The sequence below is a fragment of the Convolutriloba macropyga genome, chromosome 3 (assembly GCF_964194025.1).
Source record: "Convolutriloba macropyga chromosome 3, txConMacr16.3, whole genome shotgun sequence".
Lineage (NCBI taxonomy): Eukaryota > Metazoa > Xenacoelomorpha > Acoela > Convolutidae > Convolutriloba > Convolutriloba macropyga.
The window spans coordinates 52,694,738-52,721,534 of record NC_134470.1 but is presented as its reverse complement, the minus strand read 5'-3'; the positions used below and the strand labels follow the sequence as shown (position 1 = coordinate 52,721,534).

General features: G+C 39.9%; 1 protein-coding gene across 1 annotated transcript in view; it reads left to right on the top strand.

The window, feature by feature from the left end:
- The window catches only part of LOC142336274 (splicing factor Cactin-like), a 140,103-nt gene that overhangs the window by 52,565 nt on the left and 60,741 nt on the right, over positions 1 to 26,797 (top strand). Inside the window, exon 5 of the mRNA XM_075384970.1 lies at positions 15,704 to 15,853. Within this exon, the coding sequence (XP_075241085.1) occupies positions 15,704 to 15,853 (150 nt within the window). The remainder of the gene's footprint in view (positions 1 to 15,703; positions 15,854 to 26,797) is intronic.

The following is a 26,797-nucleotide window of genomic DNA, read 5'->3' as shown; positions in this document are numbered from 1 at the left end:
CTTTGCTGATTAGTTATTGGGAAGTTGCATTATAGCTTTTTGTAGAGAATTTTTCTGAGAATATTTTTCCTGCTGTCCTTCGTTACCTTTCTCTGAATCATTTTTCTTAGGTTACCTGTCAATTGGTATCATATTGTTGCAAGCTAACCGTATTACAAGGTCTTTTACCAAGACCTATTTTTGGGAGAAGTATCTTTGGTAAAATTTACCAGATGCTCTATCAGTTGTAGTCTGTTATTTTTCTCATGTTTTTCCTGTTTTTGTTTCGAATGTTTAGTATAATTATATAAGCGGTTCAGTAGGTCGGTTGGGATGGTCAATTTTCTACTTCGAGTCGTTCCCGAAATTCTTCTGGCTATGGCTTTGAGTGTTTTGGTCAATCTGCTAAAGAAAAGTCAAGGGAGAAAGACAGAGTTTTAATGCAGTGTTCTATGAAAGCGCAAGGAAAATAAGCGTGAAAAACATTTCCGATAAGCGAGAAATGTTTTTGATCACGTGCCGTTTCTTCAACGCGGTTTTTTTAGTTTTAACTCTTTAACCTTTTCGGCCAAAGGTATTGTCTCAATTAGTTTGGCTAGTACTAGTATGTCTGCCAGCTTTTTTCACCGTATAATGTAAATATGAGACTTTGAGATGTTATTTGAGCTGTTTCTGCCGTTTTTCATTGTTGAACGCTTTTTAGCTCTTTTCTCATTCTTCAGTTTTTTTGTAGCCATTGGGTTGTTCATTTGTTTGAGAGCTGTTTGACAAGAGCAGTTTGAATCCTTTCACGATAGCAGTTTGAAACGTAAATTCGTTGATAACTGATTTCAGACGTCAGTGGGCAGGTAATGATTTTTTACTTTTATGCTATCTGTTATCACATTTTTAGTGAATTTTTGAGAATTGACCGTATTTGTTGAATTTTTAATGTCTGTCAATTAGAATCTGTTTTAGTAAGTCTGGTCCGCTTTAGAAGGAGGCAATTAGTAGTTAATGATTTCAGTTCATTGTTATCGGTTTTTATGAATTTGGCTATAATTCCAATTTTGACTGTAGTTATTGTTCGTTTTGATATCTTAATGCTTAAGCCAAATAAGAAAATTTCTCAATGGCCTTCTCATGAAGCAATAGTGATTTCATCTGTGTTTCAATTATATATTAGTTGTATATAAGACTTTGACTCGGTTAGTGGTTTTTTGCTGCCTTATTCTTCTGATGTCCTTTTGCTTAAAATCTTCGCCTTTCTAGGAAATGATTCTATTTGGTTTTTCGATGTATTTTAAAAGCCTTTCATCGCTTATACTGATTCAATACCATATTAGTATTTTTGTTGTTCCCTTTTCGTTGTTTTTTTTGTGTTGACACTTGTGAATGACTTATGTTGGGAGGGGGAGCTCCCTCAGAACGACTAGGTTTTTGTACTATTAAAATAAGATCAAAATTGATTTTTTCTGCTTTTTTTGTTGCAATGAAAAGGGTTTCAAAGATATCGGCTACTTCCGTCAGTTTTTGAGATGACTGTTGTCGGTTTTTTGCAGGCTTTTCTTTCCAAAGTAGACCAAAAGTGTCCTTGCCATCGCCGGTTCACTTGCAGGTTTGCAACGAAAGAATAATACAGATGAAGTGCGACGTTTTGAATCAACCATCCAGCTGAATAAATTGAAAGTTGAGAATAAATTTAAAGTAACGGTAATTGAATCATATGGTTGAAAATTAATCTGGTGGTTCGTGAAAACTAGCCCCCTAATTTAATAAACGTAATAACCAACCGAAGTAATCGTAGGTGGCAAATGGGAGCAAGAGGTCTTTGAGACAAACCTGTGCAGATTAATATCAGTAATAGGTTAAGACGGGCTGTTGATCAGGAGTGTCAAATGCATTTCCAAGAATCAACCGAAAAGTTGAGCGTTGGCAAATAAAGTAATCGAAGAGTCTTCGGGTTCGAGATTTAGTCGGGAAATAACTTCTCCTTCAGCCTCGGGGGTGAAGTCCTCAAGGATACAAACTAAATCATCGACCTTCAGATTACTTGAACTTGTTCGATTTAGAACAAATTTGTTGGCCTGGCAGATGTTTTCGCAAAAATTCATTGACGGAAGGTTACCTATAAGAAATTGGTTGTGCTTAAGAGGTACGGGATCATTTACATCGCTTGGAACGTTTGAGCGGTCGAATTCATTCTTGCTGCTATCTCACGCGTAACTGCACATAAAATATCATCAGTATACGTTAATGATCGGATGACCTTATAGCGAGACAGTTTAAATATCTGCACTAATCGCTCCCAAATTGCTCAGAAATATGAAGCCGCTGGAGGGTTAAACTTCCATACAAATTAATAAGCTGCAATTTTCCCGCAAACGATTTTGACGTTTTGAAGTCGGCAATGCTAGACTGGAGTGTTGTTGGGACCAACAAACTATTTGCTGCAGTCTGAGATAAAATTGATGGGTTTCGTCTCCGACTGACAAAACGTCTGATGCAGTTGATTGCGGAGTCGGTGATAAGGTTCTTCGAAACCGCGATGGACCGCTGTGACAACTAGATAGGTAAATTGTTTTGCATAACGACTAGAAAGCTTGACATTATTATTAACAGGAAATGGTCCTCTGAAATCAAGTCCAGCTGTTGCGAAGACAAATTGATTGTTTTCGGGCAAGATTTCCTGAGATAAATCTGCGTTTTGAGGAATGCTAATGTCTTGGATCTTTGAGTGACATAGAAGGCAGTGTCCAAAATTCTGCTTCACTACAACTCAACAACGAAATATCCCATAAGAGTCCATTAGATTGTTCCGATTTTGCTCGGGACCACAGTGATAGTTAAGTTTGTGTTTGCTATATTAAAAACCTGGTGGCAACGTTATCGCCATTAAGTATCGGCGGATAGTGGGAAGTCGCCTGGAAGCTTTCTTTTGACAAACGGGCTCGCGCGCTTAGTTGATTGTTTTTGTCTACGAACTGTGATGGTGATTTTAATCTGGTAGAGGTGGAAATATGACCTTTATTCGAAGCGATGAATTCTGCTTTGAATTGTTTTTTGTTGTTGAATGACATGCAGATAAGATTTTGTATAATGACCTAATTGGATTTCTTTAATGCGCTTCCTACACTCATCGGCAAAAAGAAACAAAAGGCGATTACTCGTAAAACTGTGTTCCAAATGCTAAATCTCTTCAAATCGACAAGTTTCTGGTACAGGTACCGAAGGGAAATTAGTATCTTCACATACTGAGATTGAAGAATTTGATGCATAGGTCAATCTGTTTTTTGTTTATTCGAGAACGACGGTCCCGAAATCCATCGAGACTCCAATGTCATTTGGTCAACACTATAACCCAGTTTCGTCATACAGGTTTTTTGCCATGCGGTTAGCATTAAAAGTTGGTGTCACGTTTCATGTTTTGGCAACCAATAAAGAGCACACCAAATTATGCTTGCGCCGATTTCTATACATATCCTTTCCCTCATTAAGAAATTGCCTAGGTTGATGTCATACACAAGTACATGCAACTCCCCATTGCGAAAGTACACAGCTATCCCTATTACGAATCTAACGGCAATTAACTGAGATCCGAATAATTAATTCTGATGTAACAGACAGCTGAAGGAACAAGTTCTGAGGACCCTGTAAAGGTATGAAGTTGAGTTAACCTTAGCGATTTGTTCAGAACGTACTTTCTGGGGATTTGTAGATCCATGAAGTTTAGGATTTCTTCCCCTAAACTGACAAGATCTGGAAATTTTTGAACCAAAATTGGCTTTATCCTTTTTCGTCACTCGTTTCAAGCAGCCTGTTAAACTTCTCGCTTTCGAATACTAAGGTGAGCAATAAAACCAAATGGATCAAATAAGGACCTTTTAAGTCTCAGTAGCTTCTTTTGAATTATGTGCTCATTTAATTTGACTTTTCGGAACATCTTAGTTTCGGTAATTGGGTTCCATGGTAAACCAAGTATCTTTTGATTGTGATGCTGAGGTTTTAATGGGTCCATTCGTTTGGCAGATTCTACTCTTTCAAGAAACTCAGAACTGTTGAACTTTAACTTTTGTTTGCTAACATTGACTTGAACTTTAACATGACTTGAACTTTAACATGACCTGAACTTCAACATGACCTGAACTTTAACATGACTTGAACTTTAACTTTTGTTTTCTAACATTGACTTCTGTGTTAGAACGTTACTTCTGTTGGCTAACATTGGATTTTAACGTTAGCTTAGTTGTCTATACATAGTTTTTAGTCGGTGAAGTTCAAGATCGACATTTTGAGAAGTTTTGTTCCCATAACAGTCCCTCCTGCCTATCCAGATTACTACAAACATTATACCTATCTACCTTCCCCCACCCACCTACCTACCACCCGCCTTATACATATCCCCTTATTAGCTACCCCCACATTTTGTCGATCCCCCCACACACACACCTACCTACGCCCCCCCCCCCCGACATACCCACCTTATAACCAACTTTTCCCCTTCACCTACCAACCCCCTGAGACCCACCACCAACTCACACCCTTAATTTGAAAATTGCGTCTGATTTTTGTTCAAAAGAATTCAGTTGTCTTGGGATTTTGTGTTATTTCTTTCGCTTTGCTTTTTCCGTTTTAGGCAAATAGAACAATGGCTTTTTCTTTGATTTGCCTTGATTTAGGAATTATATTGCACGACTCTTCGGGTCGTTTCCGTTATCCTACTGGCAGTGGTTTTTAGCTTAAGCTAGTTTGTTCATGACGCGTTCTTTTGACTTGTTTTAGAACGTTGGCTTCTGTTTTCGAACAATGGACTTAACAGTAGCTTAGTTACTAATATATAGTGATTAGTTATTGCTGGTAATATTCAATGTCGAAAGGTCATTTGGAGTAGTTTTTTACCCATAGCAGTGGTTTTCGTCCCTATCCCAGTTACATAGCCCGCCACCTACCTACTCAGCGCTCGCAACCCACCTTCCCCCCACTTTGCAACCTCCCTCCTCCCCCACCTATCTGCCTTCCCCCAAACTTCCTGCCGCTATCGCCGCCCCCACCTACCTACCACCTCGCCCCCGCCTACCTACCCCCTCGCCCCCACTTACCTATCCCCTTGTTCATACCTACTCCCCTCCGTTTTAAATAGTTTTTCGTTTTCGGATATGTTTGTACTGGTTATAGCTTGTGCTGGTTATATTCTACCAGCTAGGTTGTTTAGGAAGTCTGTTCATTACTTGAACTTTGATCCTGCTCTTTTCGAACGTTGACTTCTGTTTTCGATTGGTGACTTTCGTTCGAACATTGATCTTTGGCAGTAGCTTAATCTCTAGTGTAAAGTAATTGTCAACTGCTTGTAAATTTCAAGGCCAAAAGGTTACTCCGAAATATTTGTTTCACATATCACCCTAATAGTCCCTCCTCCCTATTTAAACTACACACACTCGCCCCGCCTATCTACCCCCCCCCCCCCCAACTACTCGTCCTCCCCACCCGGACGCACACGCACGGCCCCTCAATTCCATACCCCAAAATAGTTCCCCGCATTTATAAACTTACCTTTACCCGCAATTACTTACCCAAAAAACCAGCATACCACCATGCAACCACCAAATGGATCAAATAAGGACCTTTTAAGTCTCAATAGCTTCTTTTGAGTTATGTCCTCATTTAATTTGACTTTTCGGAACAGCTTAGTTTCGGTTGTTGGGTTCCATGGTAAGCCTAGTATCTTTTGATTGTGAGGCTGAGGTTTTAATGGGTCCAATCTTTTGGCAGGTTCTACTGTTTCAAGAAACTCAGACTGTTGAACTTTAACTTTTGTCTTCTAACTTTGACTGGAACTTTAACATGACTTGAACTTTAACATGACTTGAACTTTAACATAACTTGAACTTTAACATGACTTGAACTTTAACTTATGTTTTCTAACATTGCCTTCTGTTTTAGAACGTTACTTCTGCTGGCTAACATTGGACTTTAACGTTAGCTTAGTTATTTATACATAGTTTTCAGTCGGTGAAGTTCAAGATCGACATTTTGAGAAGTTTTGTTCCCATAACAGTCCCTCCTGCCTATCCAGATTACTACAAACATTATACCTATCTACCTTCCCCCAAACACCTACCTACCACCCGCCTTATACATATCCCCTTATTAGCTACCCCCACATTCTGTCGATCCCCCCACACACACCTACCTACGCCCCCCCCCCCGACATACCCACCTTATAACCAACTTTTCCCCTTCACCTACCAACCCCCTGAGCACCACCACCAACTCACACCCTTAATTTGAAAATTGCGTCTGATTTTTGTTCAAAAGAATTTAGTGGTCTTGGGCACTTGTGTTATTTCTTTCGCTTTGCTATTTCCGTTTTAGGCAAATAGAACAATGGCTTTTTCTTTGATTTGCCTTGATTTAGGGATTATATTTCACGACTCTTCGAGTCGTTTCAGTTATCCTACTGGCAATGGTTTTTAGCTTAAGCTCGTTTGTTCATGACGCGTTATTTTGACTTGTTTTAGAACGTTGGCTTCTGTTTTCGAACAATGGACTTAACAGTAGCTTAGTTACTATATATATAGTGATTAGTTACTGCTGGTAATGTTCAATGCCGAGAGGTCATTTTGAGAAGTTTTCTACCCATAGCAGTCGGTTTGTCCCTATCCCAGTTAAATAGCCCGCCACCTACCTACTCAGCGCCCACAACCCACCTGCCCCCACCCTGCAACCCCCCTCCTTCCGCACCTTTCTACCTTCCCCCAAACTTCCTGCAGCTATCGCCGCCCCCACCTACCTACCACCTCGCCCCCACCTACCTACCCCCTCGCCCCCACTTACCTATCCCCTTGTTCATACCTACTCCCCTCCGTTTTAAATAGTTTTTCGTTTTCAAATATGTTTTTTGGTTATAGCTTGTGCTGGTTATATTCTACCAGCTAGGTTGTTTAGGAAGTCTGTTCATTACTTGATCTTTGACTTTGCTCTTTTCGAACCTTGAATTCTGTTTTCGATCGTTGACTTCCGTTCGAACATTGATCTTTTGCAGTAGCTTAATCTCTAGTGTATAGTAATTACACCTATCGACACCCCCCCCCCACCTATCGACACCCCCCACCTACCTACTCACGCTCTCCAACCGGACGCACACCTACGGGCCCTCGATTTCATACCCCAAAATAGTTCCCCGCATTTAAAAACTTACCTTTACCCGGAATTACTTACCGAAAAATCCAGCATACCACCATGCAACCACCAAATGGATCAAATAAGGACCTTTTAAGTCTCAGTAGCTTCTTTTGAGTTATGTCCTCATTTAATTTGACTTTTCGGAACAGCTTAGTTTCGGTTGTTGGGTTCCATGGTAAGCCTAGTATCTTTTGATTGTGAGGATGAGGTTTTAATGGGTCCATTCTTTTGGCAGGTTCTACTGTTTCAAGAAACTCAGACTGTTGAACTTTAACTTTTGTCTTCTAACTTTGACTGGAACTTTAACATGACTTGAACTTTAACATGACTTGAACTTTAACTTAACTTGAACTTTAACATGACTTGAACTTTTACTTTTGTTTTCTAACATTGCCTTCTGTTTTAGAACGTTGCTTCTGCTGGCTAATATTGGACTTTAACGTTAGCTTAGTTATTTATACATAGTTTTTAGTCGGTGAAGTTCAAGATCGACATTTTGAGAAGTTTCGTTCCCATAACAGTCCCTCCTGCCTATCCAGATTACTACAAACATTATACCTATCTACCTTCCCCCACACACCTACCTACCACCCGCCTTATACATATCTCCTTACTAGCTACCCCCACATTCTGTCGATCACCCCACACACACACCTACCTACGCCCCCCCCCCCCGACATACCCACATTATAACCAACTTTTCCCTTTCACCTACCAACCCCCTGAGCACCACCACCAACTCACATTCTTAATTTGAAAATTGCGTCTGATTTTTGTTCAAAAGAATTTAGTTGTCTTGGGCACTTGTGTTATTTCTTTCGCTTTGCTATTTCCGTTTTAGGCAAATAGAACAATGGCTTTTTCTTTGATTTACCTTGATTTAGGGATTATTTTGCACGACTCTTCGAGTCGTTTCCGTTATCCTACTGGCAATGGTTTTTAGCTTAAGCTAGTTTTTTCATGACGCGTTATTTTGATTTGTTTTAGAACGTTGGCTTCTGTTTTCGAACAATGGACTTAACAGTAGCTCAGTTACTAATATATATTGATTAGTTACTGCTGGTAATGTTCAATGCCGGAAGGTCATTTTGAGAAGTTTTCTACCCATAGCAGTCGTTTTCGTCCCTATCCCAGTTACATAGCCCGCCACCTACCTACTCAGCGCCCACAACCCACCTGCCCCCACCCTGCAACCCCCCCCTCCTTCCGCACCTATCTACCTTCCCCCAAACTTCCTGCAGCTATCGCCGCCCCCACCTACCTACCACCTCGCCCCCGCCTACCTACCCCCTCGCCCCCACTTAGCTATCCCCTTGTTCATACCTACTCCCTTCCGTTTTAAATAGTTTTTCGTTTTCAGATATGATTATTGGTTATAGCTTGTGCTGGTTATATTCTACCAGCTAGGTTGTTTAGGAAGTCTGTTCATTACTTGAACTTTGACTTTGCTCTTTTCGAACCTTGAATTCTGTTTTCGATCGTTGACTTCCGTTCGAACGTTGATCTTTTGCAGTAGCTTAATCTCTAGTGTATAGTAATTGTCAACCGCTTGTAAAATTCAAGGCCAAAAGGTTACTCCGAAATATTTGTTTCACATCACCCTAATAGTCCCTCCTACCTATTTAAACTACACACACTCGCCCCACCTATCGACCCCCCTCCCCCCCCCCCCCCGCCGCACCTACCTACTCCCCCTCCCCACCCGGACGCACACCTACGGGCCCTCGATTTCATACCCCAAAATAGTTCCCCGCATTTAAAAACTTACCTTTACCCGGAATTACTTACCGAAAAATCCAGCATACCACCATGCAACCACCAAATGGATCAAATAAGGACCTTTTAAGTCTCAGTAGCTTCTTTTGAGTTATGTCCTCATTTAATTTGACTTTTCGGAACAGCTTAGTTTCGGTTGTTGGGTTCCATGGTAAGCCTAGTATCTTTTGATTGTGAGGATGAGGTTTTAATGGGTCCATTCTTTTGGCAGGTTCTACTGTTTCAAGAAACTCAGACTGTTGAACTTTAACTTTTGTCTTCTAACTTTGACTGGAACTTTAACATGACTTGAACTTTAACATGACTTGAACTTTAACATAACTTGAATTTTAACATGACTTGAACTTTAACTTCTGTTTTGTAACATTGACTTCTGTTTTAGAACGTTACTTCTGCTGGCTAACATTGGACTTTAACGTTAGCTTAGTTATTTATACATAGATTTTAGTCGGTGAAATTCAAGATCGACATTTTGAGAAGTTTTGTTCCCATAACAGTCCCTCCTGCCTATCCAGATTACTACAAACATTATACCTATCTACCTTCCCCCACCCACCTACCTACCACCCGCCTTATACATATTCCCTTATTGGCTATCCCACATTCTGTCGATCCCCCCGCACATACACCTACCTACGCCCCCCCCCGACATACCCATCTTATAACCAACTTTTCCCCTTCACCTACCAACCGCCTGAGCACCACCACCAATTCACACCCTTAATTTGAAAATTGCGTCTGATTTTTGGTCAAAAGAATTTAGTTGTCTTGGGCACTTATGTTATTTCTTTCGCTTTGCTATTTCCGTTTTAGGCAGATAGAACACCGGATTTTTCTTTGATTTGCCTTGATTTAGGGATTATATTGCACGACTCTTCGGGTCGTTTCCGTTATCCTACTGGCAGTGGTTTTTAGCTTAAGCTATTTTGTTCATGACGCGTTATTTTGATTTGTTTTAGAACGTTGGCTTCTGTTTTCGAACAATGGACTTAACAGTAGCTTAGTTACTAATATATAGTGATTAGTTACTGCTGGTATTGTTCAATGCCCGAAGGTCATTTTGAGAAGTTTTCTATCCATAGCAGTCGTTTTCGTCCTTATCCCAGTTACATAGCCCGCCACCTACCTACTCAGCGCCCACGACCCACCTGCCCCCACCCAGCAATCCCCCTCCTCACCTACCTTCACCCAAACTTCTTGCCGCTATCGCCGCCCCCTCCTACCTACCACCTTGCCCCCACCTACCTACCCCCTCGCCCCCACTTACCTATCCCCTTGTTCATACCTACTCCCCTCCGTTTTAAATAGTTTTTTGTTTTCGGATATGTTTGTACTGGTTATAGCTTGTGCTGGTTATATTCTACCAGCTAGGTTGTTTAGGAAGTCTGTTCATTACTTGAACTTTGACCCTGCTCTTTTCGAACATTGACTTCTGTTTTCGATGGTTGACTTTCGTTCGAACATTGATCTTTGGCAGTAGCTTAATCTCTAGTGTAAAGTAATTGTCAACTGCTTGTAAAATTCAAGGCCAAAAGGTTACTCCGAAATATTTGTTTCACATATCACCCTAATAGTCCCTCCTCCCTATTTAAACTACACACACTCGCCCCACCTATCTACCCCCCCCCCTAACTACTCTTCCTCCCCACCCGGACGCACACGCACGGCCCCTCAATTCCATACCCCAAAATAGTTCCCCGCATTTATAAACTTACCTTTACCCGCAATTACTTACCCAAAAAACCAGCATACCACCATGCAACCACCAAATGGATCAAATAAGGACCTTTTAAGTCTCTATAGCTTCTTTTGAGTTATGTTGTCATTTAATTTGACTTTTCGGAACAGCTTAGTTTCGGTTGTTGGGTTCCATGGTAAACCAAGTGTCTTTTGTGAGGCTGAGGTTTTAATGGGTCTTTTCTTTCGGCAGGTTCTACTGTTTCAAGAAACTCAGAACTGTTGAACTTTAACTTTTGTTTTATAACTTTGACTGGAACTTTAACATGACTTGAACTTTGACATGACTTGAACTTTAACTTTTGTTTTCTAACATTGACTTCTGTTTTAGAACGTTAATTCTGTTGGCTAACATTGGACTTTAATGGTAGCTTAGTTATTTATACATAGTTTTTAGTCGGTAAAGTTCAAGATCGACATTTTTAGAATTTTTGTTCCCATAACAGTCCCTCCTGCCTATCGAGATTACTACAAACATTATACCTATCTACCTTCCCCCACCCACCTACCTACCACCCGCCTTATACATATCCCCTTATTAGCTACCCCCACATTTTGCCGATCCTCCCACACACTTACCTACCTACGCCCCCCCCGACATACCCACCTTATAACCAACTTTTCCCCTTCACCTACCAACTCCCTGATCACCACCAACAACTCACACCCTTAATTTGAAGATTGCGTCTGATTTTTGTTCAAAAACATTTAGTTGTCTTGGGCACTTGTGTTATTTCTTTCGCTTTGCTATTTCCGTTTTAGGCAGATAGAACACCGGCTTTTTCTTTGATTTGCCTTGATTTAGGGATTATTTTGCACGACTCTTCGGGTCGTTTCCGTTATCCTACTGGCAGTGGTTTTTAGCTTAAGCTAGTTTGTTCATGACGCGTTATTTTGACTTGTTTTAGAACGTTGGCTTCTGTTTTCGAACAATGGACTTAACAGGAGCTTAGTTACTAATATATAGTGATTAGTTACTGCTGGTAATGTTCAATGCAGAAAGGTCTTTTTGAGAAATTTTCTACCCATAGCAGTCGTTTTCGTCCTTATCCCAGTTACATAGCCCGCCACCTACCTACTCAGCGCCCACAACCCACCTGCCCCCACCCTGCAACCTCCCTCCTCCCCCACCTATCTACCTTCCCCCAAACTTCCTGCCGCTATCGCCGCCCCCAACTACCTACCGCCTCGCCCCCGCCTACCTACCCCCTCGCCCCCGTTTACCTATCCCCTTGTTCATACCTACTCCACTCCGTTTTAAGTAGTTTTTCGTTTTCGGATATGTTTGTACTGGTTATGGCGTGTGCTGGTTATATTCTACCAGCTAGGTTGTTTAGGAAGTCTGTTCATTACTTGAACTTTGACCCTGCTCTTTTCGAACATTGACTTCTGTTTTCGATCGGTGACTTTCGTTCGAACATTGATCTTTGGCAGTAGCTTAATCTCTAGTGTAAAGTAATTGTCAACTGCTTGTAAAATTCAAGGCCAAAAGGTTACTCTGAAATATTTGTTTCACATATCACCCTAATAGTCCCTCCTCCCTATTTAAACTACACACACTCGCCCCACCTATCTACCCCCCCCCTACCTACTCCTCCTCCCCACCCGGACCGGACGCACACGCACGGCCCCTCAATTCCATACCCCAAAATAGTTCCCCGCATTTATAAACTTACCTTTACCCGCAAATACTTACCCAAAAAACCAGCATACCACCATGCAACCACCAAATGGATCAAATAAGGACCTTTTAAGTCTCAATAGCTTCTTTTGAGTTATGTTGTCATTTAATTTGACTTTTCGGAACAGCTTAGTTTCAGTTGTTGGGTTCCATGGTAAACCAAGTGTCTTTTGATTGTGAGGCTGAGGTTTTAATGGGTCTTTTCTTTTGGCAGGTTCTACTGTTTCAAGAAACTCAGAACTGTTGAACTTTAACTTTTGTTTTCTAACTTTGACTGGAACTTTAACATTACTTGAACTTTAACATGACTTGAACTTTGACATGACTTGAACTTTAACTTTTGTTTTCTAACATTGACTTCTGTTTTAGAACGTTAATTCTGTTGGCTAACATTGGACTTTAATGGTAGCTTAGTTATTTATACATAGTTTTTAGTCGGTAAAGTTCAAGATCGACATTTTGAGAATTTTTGTTCCCATAACAGTCTCTTCTGCCTATCGAGATTACTACAAACATTATACCTATCTACCCTCCCCCACCAACCTACCTACCACCCGCCTTATACATATCCCCTTATTAGCTACCCCCACATTCTGCCGATCCCCCCACACACACACCTACCTACGCCCCCCCCCCCGACATACCCACCTTATAACCAACTTTTCCCCTTCACCTACCAACTCCCTGATCACCACCAACAACTCACACCCTTAATTTGAAGATTGCGTCTGATTTTTGTTCAAAAGAATTTAGTTGTCTTGGGCACTTGTGTTATTTCTTTCGCTTTGCCATTTCCGTTTTAGGCAGATAGAACACCGGCTTATTCTTTGATTTGCCTTGATTTAGGGATTATTTTGCACGACTCTTCGGGTCGTTTCCGTTATCCTACTGGCAGTGGTTTTCAGCTTAAGCTAGTTTGTTCATGACGCGTTTTTTTTACTTGTTTTAGAACGTTGGCTTCTGTTTTCGAACAATGGACTTAACAGTAGCTTAGTTACTAATATATAGTGATTAGTTCCTGCTGGTAATGTTCAATGCCGAAAGGTCTTTTTGAGAAGTTTTCTACCCATAGCAGTCGTTTTCGTCCTTATCCCAGTTACATAGCGCGCCACCTACCTACTCAGCGCCCACAACCCACCTGCCCCCACCCTGCAACCTCCCTCCTCCCCCACCTATCTACCTTCCCCCAAACTTCCTGCCGCTATCGCCGCCCCCACCTACCTACCGCCTCGCCCCCGCCTACCTACCCCCTCGCCCCCACTTACCTATCCCATTGTTCATACCTACTCCCCTCCGTTTTAAATAGTTTTTCGTTTTCGGATATGTTTGTACTGGTTATAGCTTGTGCTGGTTATATTCTACCAGCTAGGTTGTTTAGGAAGTCTGTTCATTACTTGAACTTTGACCCTGCTCTTTTCGAACATTGACTTCTGTTTTCGATCGGTGACTTTCGTTTGAACATTGTTCTTTGGCAGTAGCTTAATCTCTAGTGTAAAGTAATTGTCAACTGCTTGTAAAATTCAAGGCCAAAAGGTTACTCCGAAATATTTGTTTCACATATCACCCTAATAGTCCCTCCTCCCTATTTAAACTACACACACTCGCCCCACCTATCTACCCCCCCCCCCCCCCTACCTACTCCTCCTCCCCACCCGGACCGGACGCACACGCACGGGCCCTCAATTCCATACCCCAAAATAGTTCCCCGCATTTAAAAACTTACCTTTACCCGCAATTACTTACCCAAAAAACCAGCATACCACCATGCGACCACCAAGAGCCCCCTTTAAACCCCCGCCCTAACGCTCATACCCACGTTCCTAAACTAAAAGATGTGTATGCATTTTTAAAAGACTTCTAAATTTTAATATTGCATTAAATTTTTTCGGATATTTCTGATATAGTTAATGTTAGTTTAGGGTTTATATTAAAAGAATCTTTGTGTCATTTAGATATTGTAGCAGCTGATTTTTAATTGCTTTAGAACGAAGTTTGAAGCAAGTATTGTAAACGTGTATTTCTTTATGTAGCATTTTCCCTTAACCGTTTTTGTGCTTTTCTGGGATGTTCTTCGCTTTCAAGTGCCTTTTTCACGCTTGGCTTCTTAAGAATGAAGAAGTCAAGCGTTTTTTGTTTGTTTGCTCCCATTGTCCCATTAAAGTTTGTTGCTACAATAAAAACGATCGTGAGCGATGGAAAATCAGACGTTATAGCTGACGTCCTGTAGGTCACGGGTTCGAAGCCCTGTCGAGTCGTGATTGCACCCAAGAAATTCTAAGCTACACGCCCTCTTTAATTGAATTGCGCCCCGCCTTTCGTTAGAGAGTAATTCATTGAGCACACGGTGTTGGTCTGTTAATGTTTAGGTGAAGCAAGTTTATTCATTACTTGAATTTTGACATCTGTTTTCGAACATAGCATTGACTTCTGTTTTACAACGTTGGAATTTGTCTGCGAACTTCGGAGTTCACTACCTTAGTTCTTGATTAATGGTAATTAAGAACTGCTGGTAGTCAAGTTTTCTTCCCATAAAATTACCTCCCCATACAAACTACTGACAATCCCGCACCGATCCCACCACTCCCACCTATCATCCCCCCCCCCCAAAAAAAAACCAAATCTAGTCAACGCGTCGCCGCCACCTACCCCTCCTAAAAATATCTGAAATGTGGAAAACAATTTACAGCTTCTAGGGTTTTTAGGCAATTAACTTTGTAATCAGTTTTATTTCAGAATTAGTTAATGTTAGCTTCGCGTATTCTGTTGGTTAATTTTTTATGCGTTTTGCGTACTACCAACTTTTTGTCCGATCGTTTTTTTTCGTCTAATTATTTGACTTTTCTTCCTCTAAAAAGGGGCAGGTATAGTCCGAAGGGCATTCAGTTCTCTCAGAGTCTTACCGCTCAATAGTCTCTAGGTATGTGATTTACCGAAACTGTTTAGTAGACATAAATTCATGGTGTGTGTGAAAGGCGGTTCTTAGTGTTTGAGAGCTACGCCCCCCCCCCCCCCCCGCTCTACCCCTCCACTAATTTTACCCAAAACCCCGCCTGCTTCCTCTCCCCTTATGCGCACCCCCACCTCGTATGCACCCACTTTTTTACTCCGTTTGCGTCTCCCTAAGTTTTAACTCTCCTCCCTAAACTACAGCTAGCTGCTGACGAAGCCAACCGCTCGCCAGTCGTTGGAGAGCAATTTGCACGACGTTAATCGGTCTTCAGGAGTACTACGGAGGAATATTCATTGATAAAATTAATTAGTGGATGAAAAGCAAACAGTGATGTAACGCTTGTAAATGAAAGTTCTATTAATTTAGATAATAGTCCCTAGAAAATATTGCGTAGATGCTTAAGATAACAGTTTGTTTAGGAAGAGCTAGAGAAGGTGAAGAAACGTCGATTGGAGCGTGAGAAGGAGAAACAGGAGAGACAGGATTCGATCGTGGCAGAGCAGAGGGGCAGAGAGAGGGAATACTTTGCACAGTGGGAAAGCCAGGAGGACTCCTTCCACCTCAATCAAGTATGGCTGACGGCAATTAATTTTAATTGCCCTCAAACGAAGTTTGAAGCAATTATTGTAAACGTGTCTTTTTTGAGAGAAATTTTGCTTGAACATTTTTGCGCTTTTGATCTACAACATTTTTTGACTTTTTCAATTGACTATTTCCCGTTTCTCTTCTTCATTTCAATTACTCTCACTAACTGGTAAGTAGTGTTGGTAGCCGAGAAATGAGATTTTCGGACGAGGACTCCGGAGGGCGCGGGTTCCAGTCTCATTCTGGTTAGATGATTTTTGGATCCATAAACTTTATATAGGCTACAGCCCTTGAATTAAATTGCCCGCATGTCGTTCGAGATCAATTTGTCCGATGTTAGTCTGTTTGTTTGTTTTGACTATTGGGGTCTTTCCCATTGTGGTATGTTTAACATGATAGGGGAGGGGGCTATATGTCATATGACCACTAAGCTTGGGGGTGGGCTATAATGGGAAAGACCCGGTTATTGCTGCCTTTAGTTCAAATTTCTAACTGCTATTGGCTCTTCTAAATGCAGATTGCTTCTTCTAATTTAGAGCTCAGCCAAGTTGCACATCAATTTGATGATCATAAATGTGGCTAAGAATGTCAATCTATGAAATTAAATACATTCAAAGTAGTCGTTCAAACAGCCTCAATACTCTGATGGAGTTTGTTAACAACATTGTCTGAAAAGAATAGAGTCAGTGTTTTATGAGCAACTTTGCCATCTTTTTTAATCTGTAGACATTGCAATTCATACATGTTCGCATAATAGCTATTATAAATATGTAAAATTAACAATTGCAGATGGTTATTACAGCTGGAAGCTGGGCGTAGCTATACTGCGGGGTTCCTGGTTTTTATGACTTGAAGAGGAGTATTGGGTTTCTTGAATTTTCTTGTTTTGAGGAGGAGTTTTGAGGAGGAGTATTGAAGAAGTGTCTTTTGTTTAATCAATTTTATTGGAGTGATCTTCGAAGCAGGAAATGAAGGGTGTAAAATTCTGAAGTGGTTTTAGTGTTGAAAACGATTGGAGAGTGCAGGGAAAAGTTATTTTTGTGCTCATGCGGCTGTTTTCGAGAGAGCGAGAAATTGGGGTGCGAAAAAAATTTTTGTAAGCGAGTAAATCATTTTCACGTGATGCTTTTCCAAGCATTTTTTTTGGTTTGATTATTAATGGCTGCCGTCAATCTCTCAACGGCTATTATTTAGGTGCTCTCATTTTTTACACTTCAAAGAATTTGAATTGTATTGGGGCGCTGTCTTTTTTTACGACTCGAAGAGGAGTATTGGTGGAGCGTCTTTTGTGTTCGGTAATTTTGTTGGAGTGTATTCGAAACAGGAAGTGAAATGCGTGAAAGCAAAGTATTTACGTCAACTTGCTGACGATCTGAGAGAAGAGAGAGTGGTTTTTGTTGTGTCGATTATTTGAGAGCGAGAGAAATAGGTGTGAAAAAGTTTTCACTGAGCGAGCGGAAATTTTTGTTCACCTGCGGCCTTTTGAAAGAAGTTTTACAGTTTTAAACCCCTTTTTCTCAGTCAATGGTGTTTCGCTCAATTATCTAAACTGGTAATAGAGCGTTTGGAATCTTTCTTAAACATCTGAAGCGGTTTTCACTCTTTTTGTGGCAATTTTTAGCTCTAACATTTTGCCTTGTTTTATGCTTTTTCTGCATTTTTCAGTTTTAAATAAAATGTGGGGTGTTTTGTGATTAAAATCAGTTATTCTAAGGCTTTTGGTTGTCTATCGGTTTGATTAATTTTATTTTTGAGTTGTTTTTGTTAAAGAAAATCGAATAAATTTGATCATATTTTGCCAGTTTTTGTCCGTTTTTAATTGCTCTCAAACGAAGTTTGTAGCAATTATATTAGTCCTGTTGGTCTTTTTTTTATGCGATTTTTCGCTTGACCGATTTTTTGTCTGACGCTTTTGACTTTTCGTCCTCAAAAACGGGATAAACAGGTAGCGCCCAGCGAGCATTAAGTGCTCTTAGAGCCTTTCAGCTCTGTTTCAGCTCAAACTGTTTTGGAGACTTATACTTGTACTTATGGTGTGAAGGGTGGTTCTGAGAGGTTGAGAAACCCCCCCCCCCCCGTTGACCCCCATCCCCACCGCGCTGTTGCCCCCCCCCCCCCAACCCAGTGTTGCCGCCATCAGCCCCCAGTGCACCCCCCCCCCCCCCCCCCCGTGGCTAGCTACTGACGAAGCCAACCGCTCGCCGGTCGTTTGAGAGCAATTCGCCCGACGTTAGTCGGTTATGTTTCATGATTTTGTGCTCATTTCTTTTCTTCCAATTTCATGGTTCTGCTGTCGTTTGTCTTGATCAATTTTTATTTAAAAGGCATGTCTAGGTTTTGTTACACTTGAAAGCTAGACAGGGCTTTTTTCACTGAAATAAGTTATACAATTTTCTAATTTTTTCAAGTTCTTGTTGCCTTTTCAACTTCGTTTTTTTAATACTTTTCTGCAACGTATTGGTCGGATGACTGATCCAGCTGGCAATTTCTCCAAATATGGTTTGGGGTTTGCATTTTACCGTTTTAGATAGGCTTGTTCGAATTTTTAAAGCGAATACTGTTTTTTCATTTTTCATTTCCTTTGCCATCAATTCTCCCTTTGCTCGGTTTTTTATGGGCGATGTTAGATTGTCTTTCAGTTGGTATGTTGTTGCGAAATATCTGTATTACCAAGTCTTACTTTTGTGCTTTTGGAGTCGACACATTTTGTAATTTTTATCAGATGGTTTTTGTTTTTGTGATTTTATTTTCATGTAAGGTTTCCTGGTACTGTTTCGAAATATTTAGTGTCCTCAAGTAGGAGGTGCTTCTGGTCAATGAGGATTGTCAGTTTTCTAATCCGAGTCGTTTCCGGAATTCTTCCGGCTATGTTTTAAGATCTGTTCACACATTTTTATGAATTTTGAAATCAAATTGGGGTGATGATTTTGGTCACGCCGAAACAGGAAGTGAAGCGAAAAAGCCAGTGGTTTTGCGGCGTGAAATCTTTTCTTTCTAATTTTTTGCTTCTTTTTTGATTAGTAATTTTGTTCCCGTGTATTTGCAACAAGAGTGGTTTAATGTTGAACACAATTGAAGAGTACAGCAAAAAGTGTGGTTTTTGGTGCTTGCCTCCTTGTTAGGCTTGTCAATTTTCTTGGTCATTATTCTGAATTTTTAAAATTAATTTAGGAAGTTTTCCAGACATTTTGCGGTTTTTTACCCTGTTTTAGCAATTCGTTGTCCATTTTTCTTTCATTGAATTCATTGGGGTTTGAATAGTTGTTTGGGGCTAAATACTTAATTAATTTTTTGTGAGTGTTTAATCTTTCTAAGAATTATTTGGTTTTGTTTTGTTATTACGACTCCAAGATGTTTATTTTGTGGTGCATCGTTGTTTGATCGTATTTTTGTTTTAGTGTAATTGAAACAGGAAGTGAAATCCGTGAAATTAAATTGTTTCCATCAGATTGCTGAAGAACTGAGATGAGCAGACAGAAAGAGTGGTTTTCTGTTTTTTGCTTTTTTGGAGAAAGCAAGAAGAGTAGGTGTAAAAAATTGCTTAGCGTGTGAAATTTTCGATTTTGTCCGGCTTTTTCAGAGCGGCTTTTTTTATTTTACTGCGGCTTTTTTAGTCTACAATCTAATATTTTTCGGTAAAATGCCATTTCACAATTATCTAAACCAATCAGAATGCGCTTGTAGGCATTTTTGACTATCTTTTCTGGCAGTTTTGGCTCTCTCTATTTGGTGGATTTTAATTTTGAGGTGTTTTCGTTAAAGGACATAGCGGTAAGTTAAAGCAATTTTTTCACGATATTTTTGTTTTTCTATTTCCTCTGATTTTTGCAGTTGTTTTTTTCATTCTTAGTTGAGATCGATTCTTTAAATAAGTCTACTCTGAAGTGACACTTGAGAGCTAGACAAGGCATTTTTCACAGGGCTTAAATTATACAAATTTCTAATTTTCAGATTGTTCTTCGCATTTTTGTTTTTTTTTAATATTTCCCTACTCTAACTATTTGTGGTTGGTGACTGATCTAGCACATTTAAATTGAATGTTTTCCAAATTGCGGCTGGGGAGGTGCGTTTACTTGAGAATTTTACTGAGAATATTTTTGGTGTTTTCCTCTGTTACCCCTACCCCTTACTTGTTTTTTTCGTCGATTTTTTAAAATTGTTTTGTTTTGCAATTGTGTTCCTATAAGATTATGAATGAAGAGCTGAGAGTTTTGCTGTAATTGCTGCTGATAATTTTTGGTTGACGTCTATTTTTGCCAATCTTTTTGGAGCTAGGTTTTTGTTCTCAAAGATTTTTTTGCTTCCGAATTTTATTGTTTCCTTTGTCTATAATAAAAATTTTCAATAGTTTGGATTCATTTTATCTATGATATATCCAACAAGTGATGTAAATCTTATTTTTGCTTGAGTTGCTAAACAAACAAACATTGGCGCTAAAACAAAATTTGCAGATTTTTTGTCCTCTTTTTAGGTTATTAAAGTGATCTGGTTTCTAAGAACAGCTGCCTATGCTTTTACCATTTGTATTTTGGAAAGCAGAGCTAATTACAGAATTTTATCATTTTCAGACAATCTCTTAACTGTTTAGACTGGATATCAATCGATCAGTATTTATTCATAAAAAAATTTCCCATTTCTTAACGGTGCCAGATATGTTTTTAATATTTAGTTTGGGATATCAAGATTTCTGTGTTTTCAAGATTTTTGTGGATCAAGATTTTAGTGAAAATTGTGTCTTAACTTTTAAATCTTTGTGGCTCTTTTGTATGGTTTCTGAATGATTTCGCAATCGTTTTAGTTTTTGTTTTAGCTTGTTTCCATGATGTAAATGCTCAAATCTTGCACGCTATGACAGGTGTAGATTTCTTTTTTTTTATTAAATCTGTTGATGTAAAGAATGAATACTTTAAGACAAAATATAAAGATAATTGTTTCGGCTGCAATTGCGGTTGTATTTATGAATTTCATAACGATTTGAGTCGCTTGAAATTCTGGCTATATTTTTTAGTTTCGTCGTCTGACGCTCTTTTTCTTTTTACTTTTGTTCACACATCAAAGCTGGAAAAGTCAATTTTTAATCACTTTTTCCCTTTCACCATCAGCTTTTGCGCCCATGACGTCATTTTTCACTCTATCTAGCACAATTTCTTGGGTCACTTGCATGAATAGCTTTTAATTATACTTGACTTCCTTAACCTCACGAAAATGACTTTTGCGCTTAAATTTAATTTGAATGAGTTTCAGGTCAAAGAAAATGATATGCGCAATTAAGGTCGAATTAATAGGTTTCTGCGGAATGAATTTGAACAAGCTTGATTAATTTATCGTTAAAAATTTTTTTCACAAATTTTAAAGCGGGGTCGATAACTTTTTCGGCTCATTTTTCTTTATCTGTTTCTATTTGTATTCTATGGCCCGCAAGTCATTTCGCAGCCATTCTGATAATCTGCCGGCTATGGTTTTCAATCAGGTGAAAGGAAAGTTTTCAGATTGTGAACTGAGACAACCTGTGAAGTTTCCGTCCATTGGGAATCATAAGTATAGCATGGGAGTGAGAACTGTTTCCTTTTCCCCCCGAGAACGAAGTTTGTTTTTAATAGCTGAAGCTGTAAGCTGAGCGTAGCTATATCGCGGTGCTCTTGGTTTTTTTTTGTTTCGTCGTCTGACGCTCTTTTTTCGTTTTACATTTGTTCACACAGCAAAGCTTAAAAAGTAAAATTTTCTGAATGACTTCTTCCTCTCACTAACGGGATTTGCGCGCGTGGCGTCATTTATCACTCGCTTTAGCGAAAGTTTTTAGGTTATTTGCGTGATTAGATTTTGATCATACGTGACTTACTTCACTCATTAAAATGACTTTTGCACTTTAAAACTTAAGTTGAATTTGAATTTGTTTAAGGTCAAAGGAACTCATATGTGCATTGAAGGTCCCTAATAAGAGGCTGCTGTGGAATGAACAAGCTTTATTACTTTATCGCTGAAGTTTTTAGCCTAGTTTTTTTGAGCGCGTCGATTTTTTTTCAATTTAGATCTGTATCTGTTTCTATCTCTATTAAATGGCACGCAGGTCTATTCTTTTGCAGCTATTCCGGCAAGCTGCCGGCTATGTTCTTTACTATGTATGACGATGCTGAATTTTGATTGGTTGAAAAAGACTTCTGTAAATTTATACAGCACGCTTTTTTTATCTTGAAATTCAGACAGACAATTCTGCTCAGTACAGTTCAGTTAATTACGAAAATACTTGAATAAAAACTTGTAGCAGAAAAAGAGCGTTTTCACCGAACCCGCGCTCCGAATAACACTTAGCAAAAACTTCCAATTAAAAGCCTTTATTAGAAAGGATATTGCAACGATAACTCTGTCTTCATACAATATAGTGCTTGGCACTAGCACCTACATAGCCGCCTCTAAAAAGATAGAAAAGGAACAAGCAAACTAAGAAGGGAGTTATCATATGGCGACAGAGATGTTGAACGCTTACTTCTGTTGAAAAGAAAGAAAAATTTGCAACTCATAGAATTAGCCATTAACGGAAAAACTTACAATCTTCGAATCATTAGAAAAACAAACACTGGAATTAGCCTTTATTTTATCGCACAAGAAAACAATCAAACCGATATCAAACGGATCCGTATTACAAAAAACTCAGAACTTTGCAATTTCTTTCAAAATTATCGAATTCGAGAAATTAACCAAACCACAGGCACAAACCAACTTTACCCATTCAAAATTGTTTGAGCATCAACCTTTTTGTTTTGCTAGCAAAGAGAAAATACAACGCACACCACAACAATACTTCTATGACACTGTTGGAAGGCTGTCACCCTAGAAACCCGTTCGTCTTCTTCAACAACAAAACAATCGACAGAAAAGTAAATCAAAAACCTGCAGCGAAGAACAAAAAAGACCAATCAAATGACCTAAACTGCAAACTCTGTGAGACAGCTAAATTGGAGAAGCGCACAAATTGCTCGTTCCACAAAAACACTTCAACAACGAGCTGATTAAAAGAGAATGGCAGATCCAGGTCCGCCTCACGTACATCTGAAAAGATTCTCAAGAGTACCAAACGAAAACTGGCCTGAATTTGAAGGACTACTGAGAGCAAGCATTGCCGTATCTAGAATTCCTGAAGCGAATCACCAAGGTGCACGATATCTTCACCTACACTTAGCCGGTAATGCACTCAACTATTACCTCCGACTCGCCGAAAATACAAGAAACGACCTAGACGATTCGCTTGAACAACTACGCGACCGATATGCAGGAGCAGACCAAAGAAGAAACTTTGAGCTCGATCTGCAATCGAGAAAGTTTGATCCAGTTTTGAAAGAACAAACAGATGACTTCCTCACAGATCTGCAACGCCTCGCCAACCTCGCAATTGTGGAGCTCACAAAGAGTGTACTGACGAAAGAACAAGACGAATAAGAGAACAATTCATTCAAGGCATGCCCTTCAAGTACAAGAAAGTGTTGCTGAAAGAGATTGATAACATCACTGTAAACGAACTATGCGCCATCATCAAACGACGAGTCAGAATTGATCAGATAAACACCGAACCACAATACACCACGGCATTCAATACACTAAATGCATCAGGAAACCCTGCAGTGGCCGAAGCCATAAAAAGTATAATGGTGGCAAGAATAGCATCAATGCAAGTAGCACAGCCACCGCATCAGCGCGTGGAGTGTACTCAGTACCCTAGCTACAGAAGATGAAATAACTACAGAGGCTACAACTACAACAGACAAACATATCAGTATAATGGAAACTAAAATGGCCGAGGATACAGTAACAACTACAACAGCAGAGGACGTAACCGTGGAAGTTTTCAGAGAGGTCGATGAAATTATTCCCCTACACAAATGAGAACATTTTGCAGAACATGTGCTAGCAATGAGCACACTGCCCGAGATTGTCCAGAACGTCAACCAGCATACCGCGATGGAAATATGCCATTCAATCAGCAATCAAAAAACTAAATAACCTGCATGTTTTTCTTTAACATATACCAGATAGCATGACAAACTATAGCGAAAATGTATTTATAATACCTCTGCAGTTCGAAACATTAATAATAAAAGCAGTAGCAGACACTGGAGCATTCAGCAGCGCCATGTCAAAGAAACATTTTGATAAAATAAGCAGAAACCTCTACCAAAAACCAGAAAAAACATCCTCCTGAAATAAACGTTTCTACAGCTTTCCTACATCAGTCACCCATTTTTTTTACAGTCCAACTGACACTCAAAATTGGCCACTTACAATTTGAAGAACAGTTCATGGTGTTTGAAACACTCTCCGCTATCCTTCTTGGCTTTCCCTTCTTTGACAAAAATGAGATCATTATTGATGCCCACAACAGACTACTCCAAACATCAGAATTTACTTTTCAGCTAAATCTAATGCACATAAAAGGCAACAAACAAAAACGTCCCAACAGCCAAAAAAATCATGCTCAAAACAAAACAACCTATACGCTCTCACCTGGGGAACAAAATTCCCTGGAACTAATCCCATCGAAGGAATCTGATGCACAAGAACAAATTGGACTCGTAGCGCCTACTGTCAATTTTGAAAACTGGGCCTTAGTCTAACAAGCACGCTTGACAAACTACAAAAAACCAAACTGCCACCCTACTTGCAATCAAAATAACAGAAGTTCCACTTCACATTAGACGAAATTCTCCAGTAGCAACATTCGAAATTATCACACCAGAGAAAGCGCGCTACCTGATACCACTTGAAAAATCTATAGAGAACAGCAAAAGGCGAAATAAATCATATAGCAATAAAACAGAAAAACGGATTCTGGTTTCCGACCCCAGAAACCAATCCCGACACATCCAAGATGAGTGCAATTGAAAAACGAATATATGACGAACTTGTTAAATTTAAAAATCTTGAAGCAATTCAACCACTCTCGAAAAACGAAGACAGAAAAACTTTTCTAAACGCATTCGAATGGAGCGACAGCGTACTCTCTGACAAAGATAAAGAAAGAACAAAACAGCTCCTAGTAGAATTCAATGATATATTCACAAGGCGCCGCCTTGACATTGGCTATACTCACAAATTCTCAGTCAAATCGACAACAGACACAAACAGACCTGTATACTCACAAACTCAAAGAATCTCAATCCATCTCAAAGACGATTTGCTTGTTGAACTAGCCCTTCTCCAGTAGTACGGAGTCATAAGAACGCTCCCATTCAGCCGCTATTCATCTTCAATATTTGCTAAACGGAAGCCAAACGGGAAGCTCAGAATATTAGTAGATCTCAGAAAAATAAACCATCTCATTAGAAACGACTTCAACAATAACAACTTCCCGATAGCTACACTAGCGGACGCGGGCACGCACTTAGCCGGCATGAAACTGTTCTGCAAAATGGATGGCAGCCATGGCTACTTCTCTGTACCAATGGCAGATAAACAATCAGTACAGTTACTGGCCTTCAACTTCGCATCGAGAACATACGCTTTTCAAAGACTGGCCCAAGGACTAAGCAGAAGCGTCAGCGCCTTTAGCTCTTTCATGCGTCAAAACCTGGACCCCGTGATAACAGCGGATAAATGCTTTCATTATGTCGACATGGGCATTGGAGCACATGACACAAACGATATGTTGGAAAAACTTCGAGCAGTCTTTACATGCATCCGAGAATCAGGAATGAAGCTCGCAACAGACAAATGCGCATTTGGACTCAGAGAAATACAATTCCTTGGTAATACGATAACCTCTGAGGGTCTCACACCAAGTACACAGAAGATTACAAATTTTCTGAAAACATTCAGAATGCCGCGAAACCCAAAACAAGTCAAACGAATGATCGGTTTTTTCAATTTTACAAAGCCTTCATCCCTGAACTTGCTGAAAAACGTTAACCGTTCTATCGTCTACTAAAGAAAGACACCAATTTCGTGACAGAAGAAGAACACCAAGTTATGCTGGAAAAGCTAACAAATTATCTAAGAACAGCCTGTGACCTCTCACTCAGATTACCCAAAGTTGACTAGCAATATGTGTGACACAACAAATTAAGATAATCAGGAACTGGAAGTTTATGCACCCGTCAGTTTGGATCTAGAATTTTCCACCCAAACCAACTCAAACTTTCGATATATGCGAAAGAATTCCTCGGAGTTCCTTTTGCCCTAGACACCTTTGCAAATATTATATGGGGATTTTAAAAACCATTGCTCATTTTGACAGACAACAGATCAGTAACTAGGTTCTTTCAAACAAAAATCATACCGCCAACCCATGATCAGAATGCTCTCGATCATGTACTCACCTTCGACACCATACTGGGACACATACCCGGAGAAGCCAATTTAGCAGCGGATTATCTGTCGAGAATACACATAAACCCGAAAGAGAAGCTCGAGCTACGCATCAACTCACGCGTACCGATGCACGAAATCGAAATCAACACAGCAGCAGATACACCTGACAATTCAATCAGTTATCTGAGCAGCTCAGAAGATGACGATACCCCAAAAATTATGAAAACATACTTACTTGAGAGTAAACAAACCAGCGGAGAAGATCCTACGAATGTTCGAGCTGACGTTCAACTGTCAATTCTTGCACCTGCAACCTAACAAATAAATGCCATGTATGAACAAAACCCATTGGATGAACTCATCACTCATGGGCACGGACCTTTAGACCTGCGTGCCGAACAACAAGACAAAGATATCAAACGGGTACTGCTCTGGTTTGAGAGAGGTTCACCGACTACAGGACAATATCTATCCAGTGACCTAAAAAAGTATTCTCAAGCAGTTCCCAAGACTATCGATAACAGAAGGCGTCCTTCATCGGAAGTTCTATAACCACACTGGAAAGCAATTTATTAAGCAAAATTGTGTCCCGCTGCACTTACAGAATTCATAACTCTACAGAATTCATA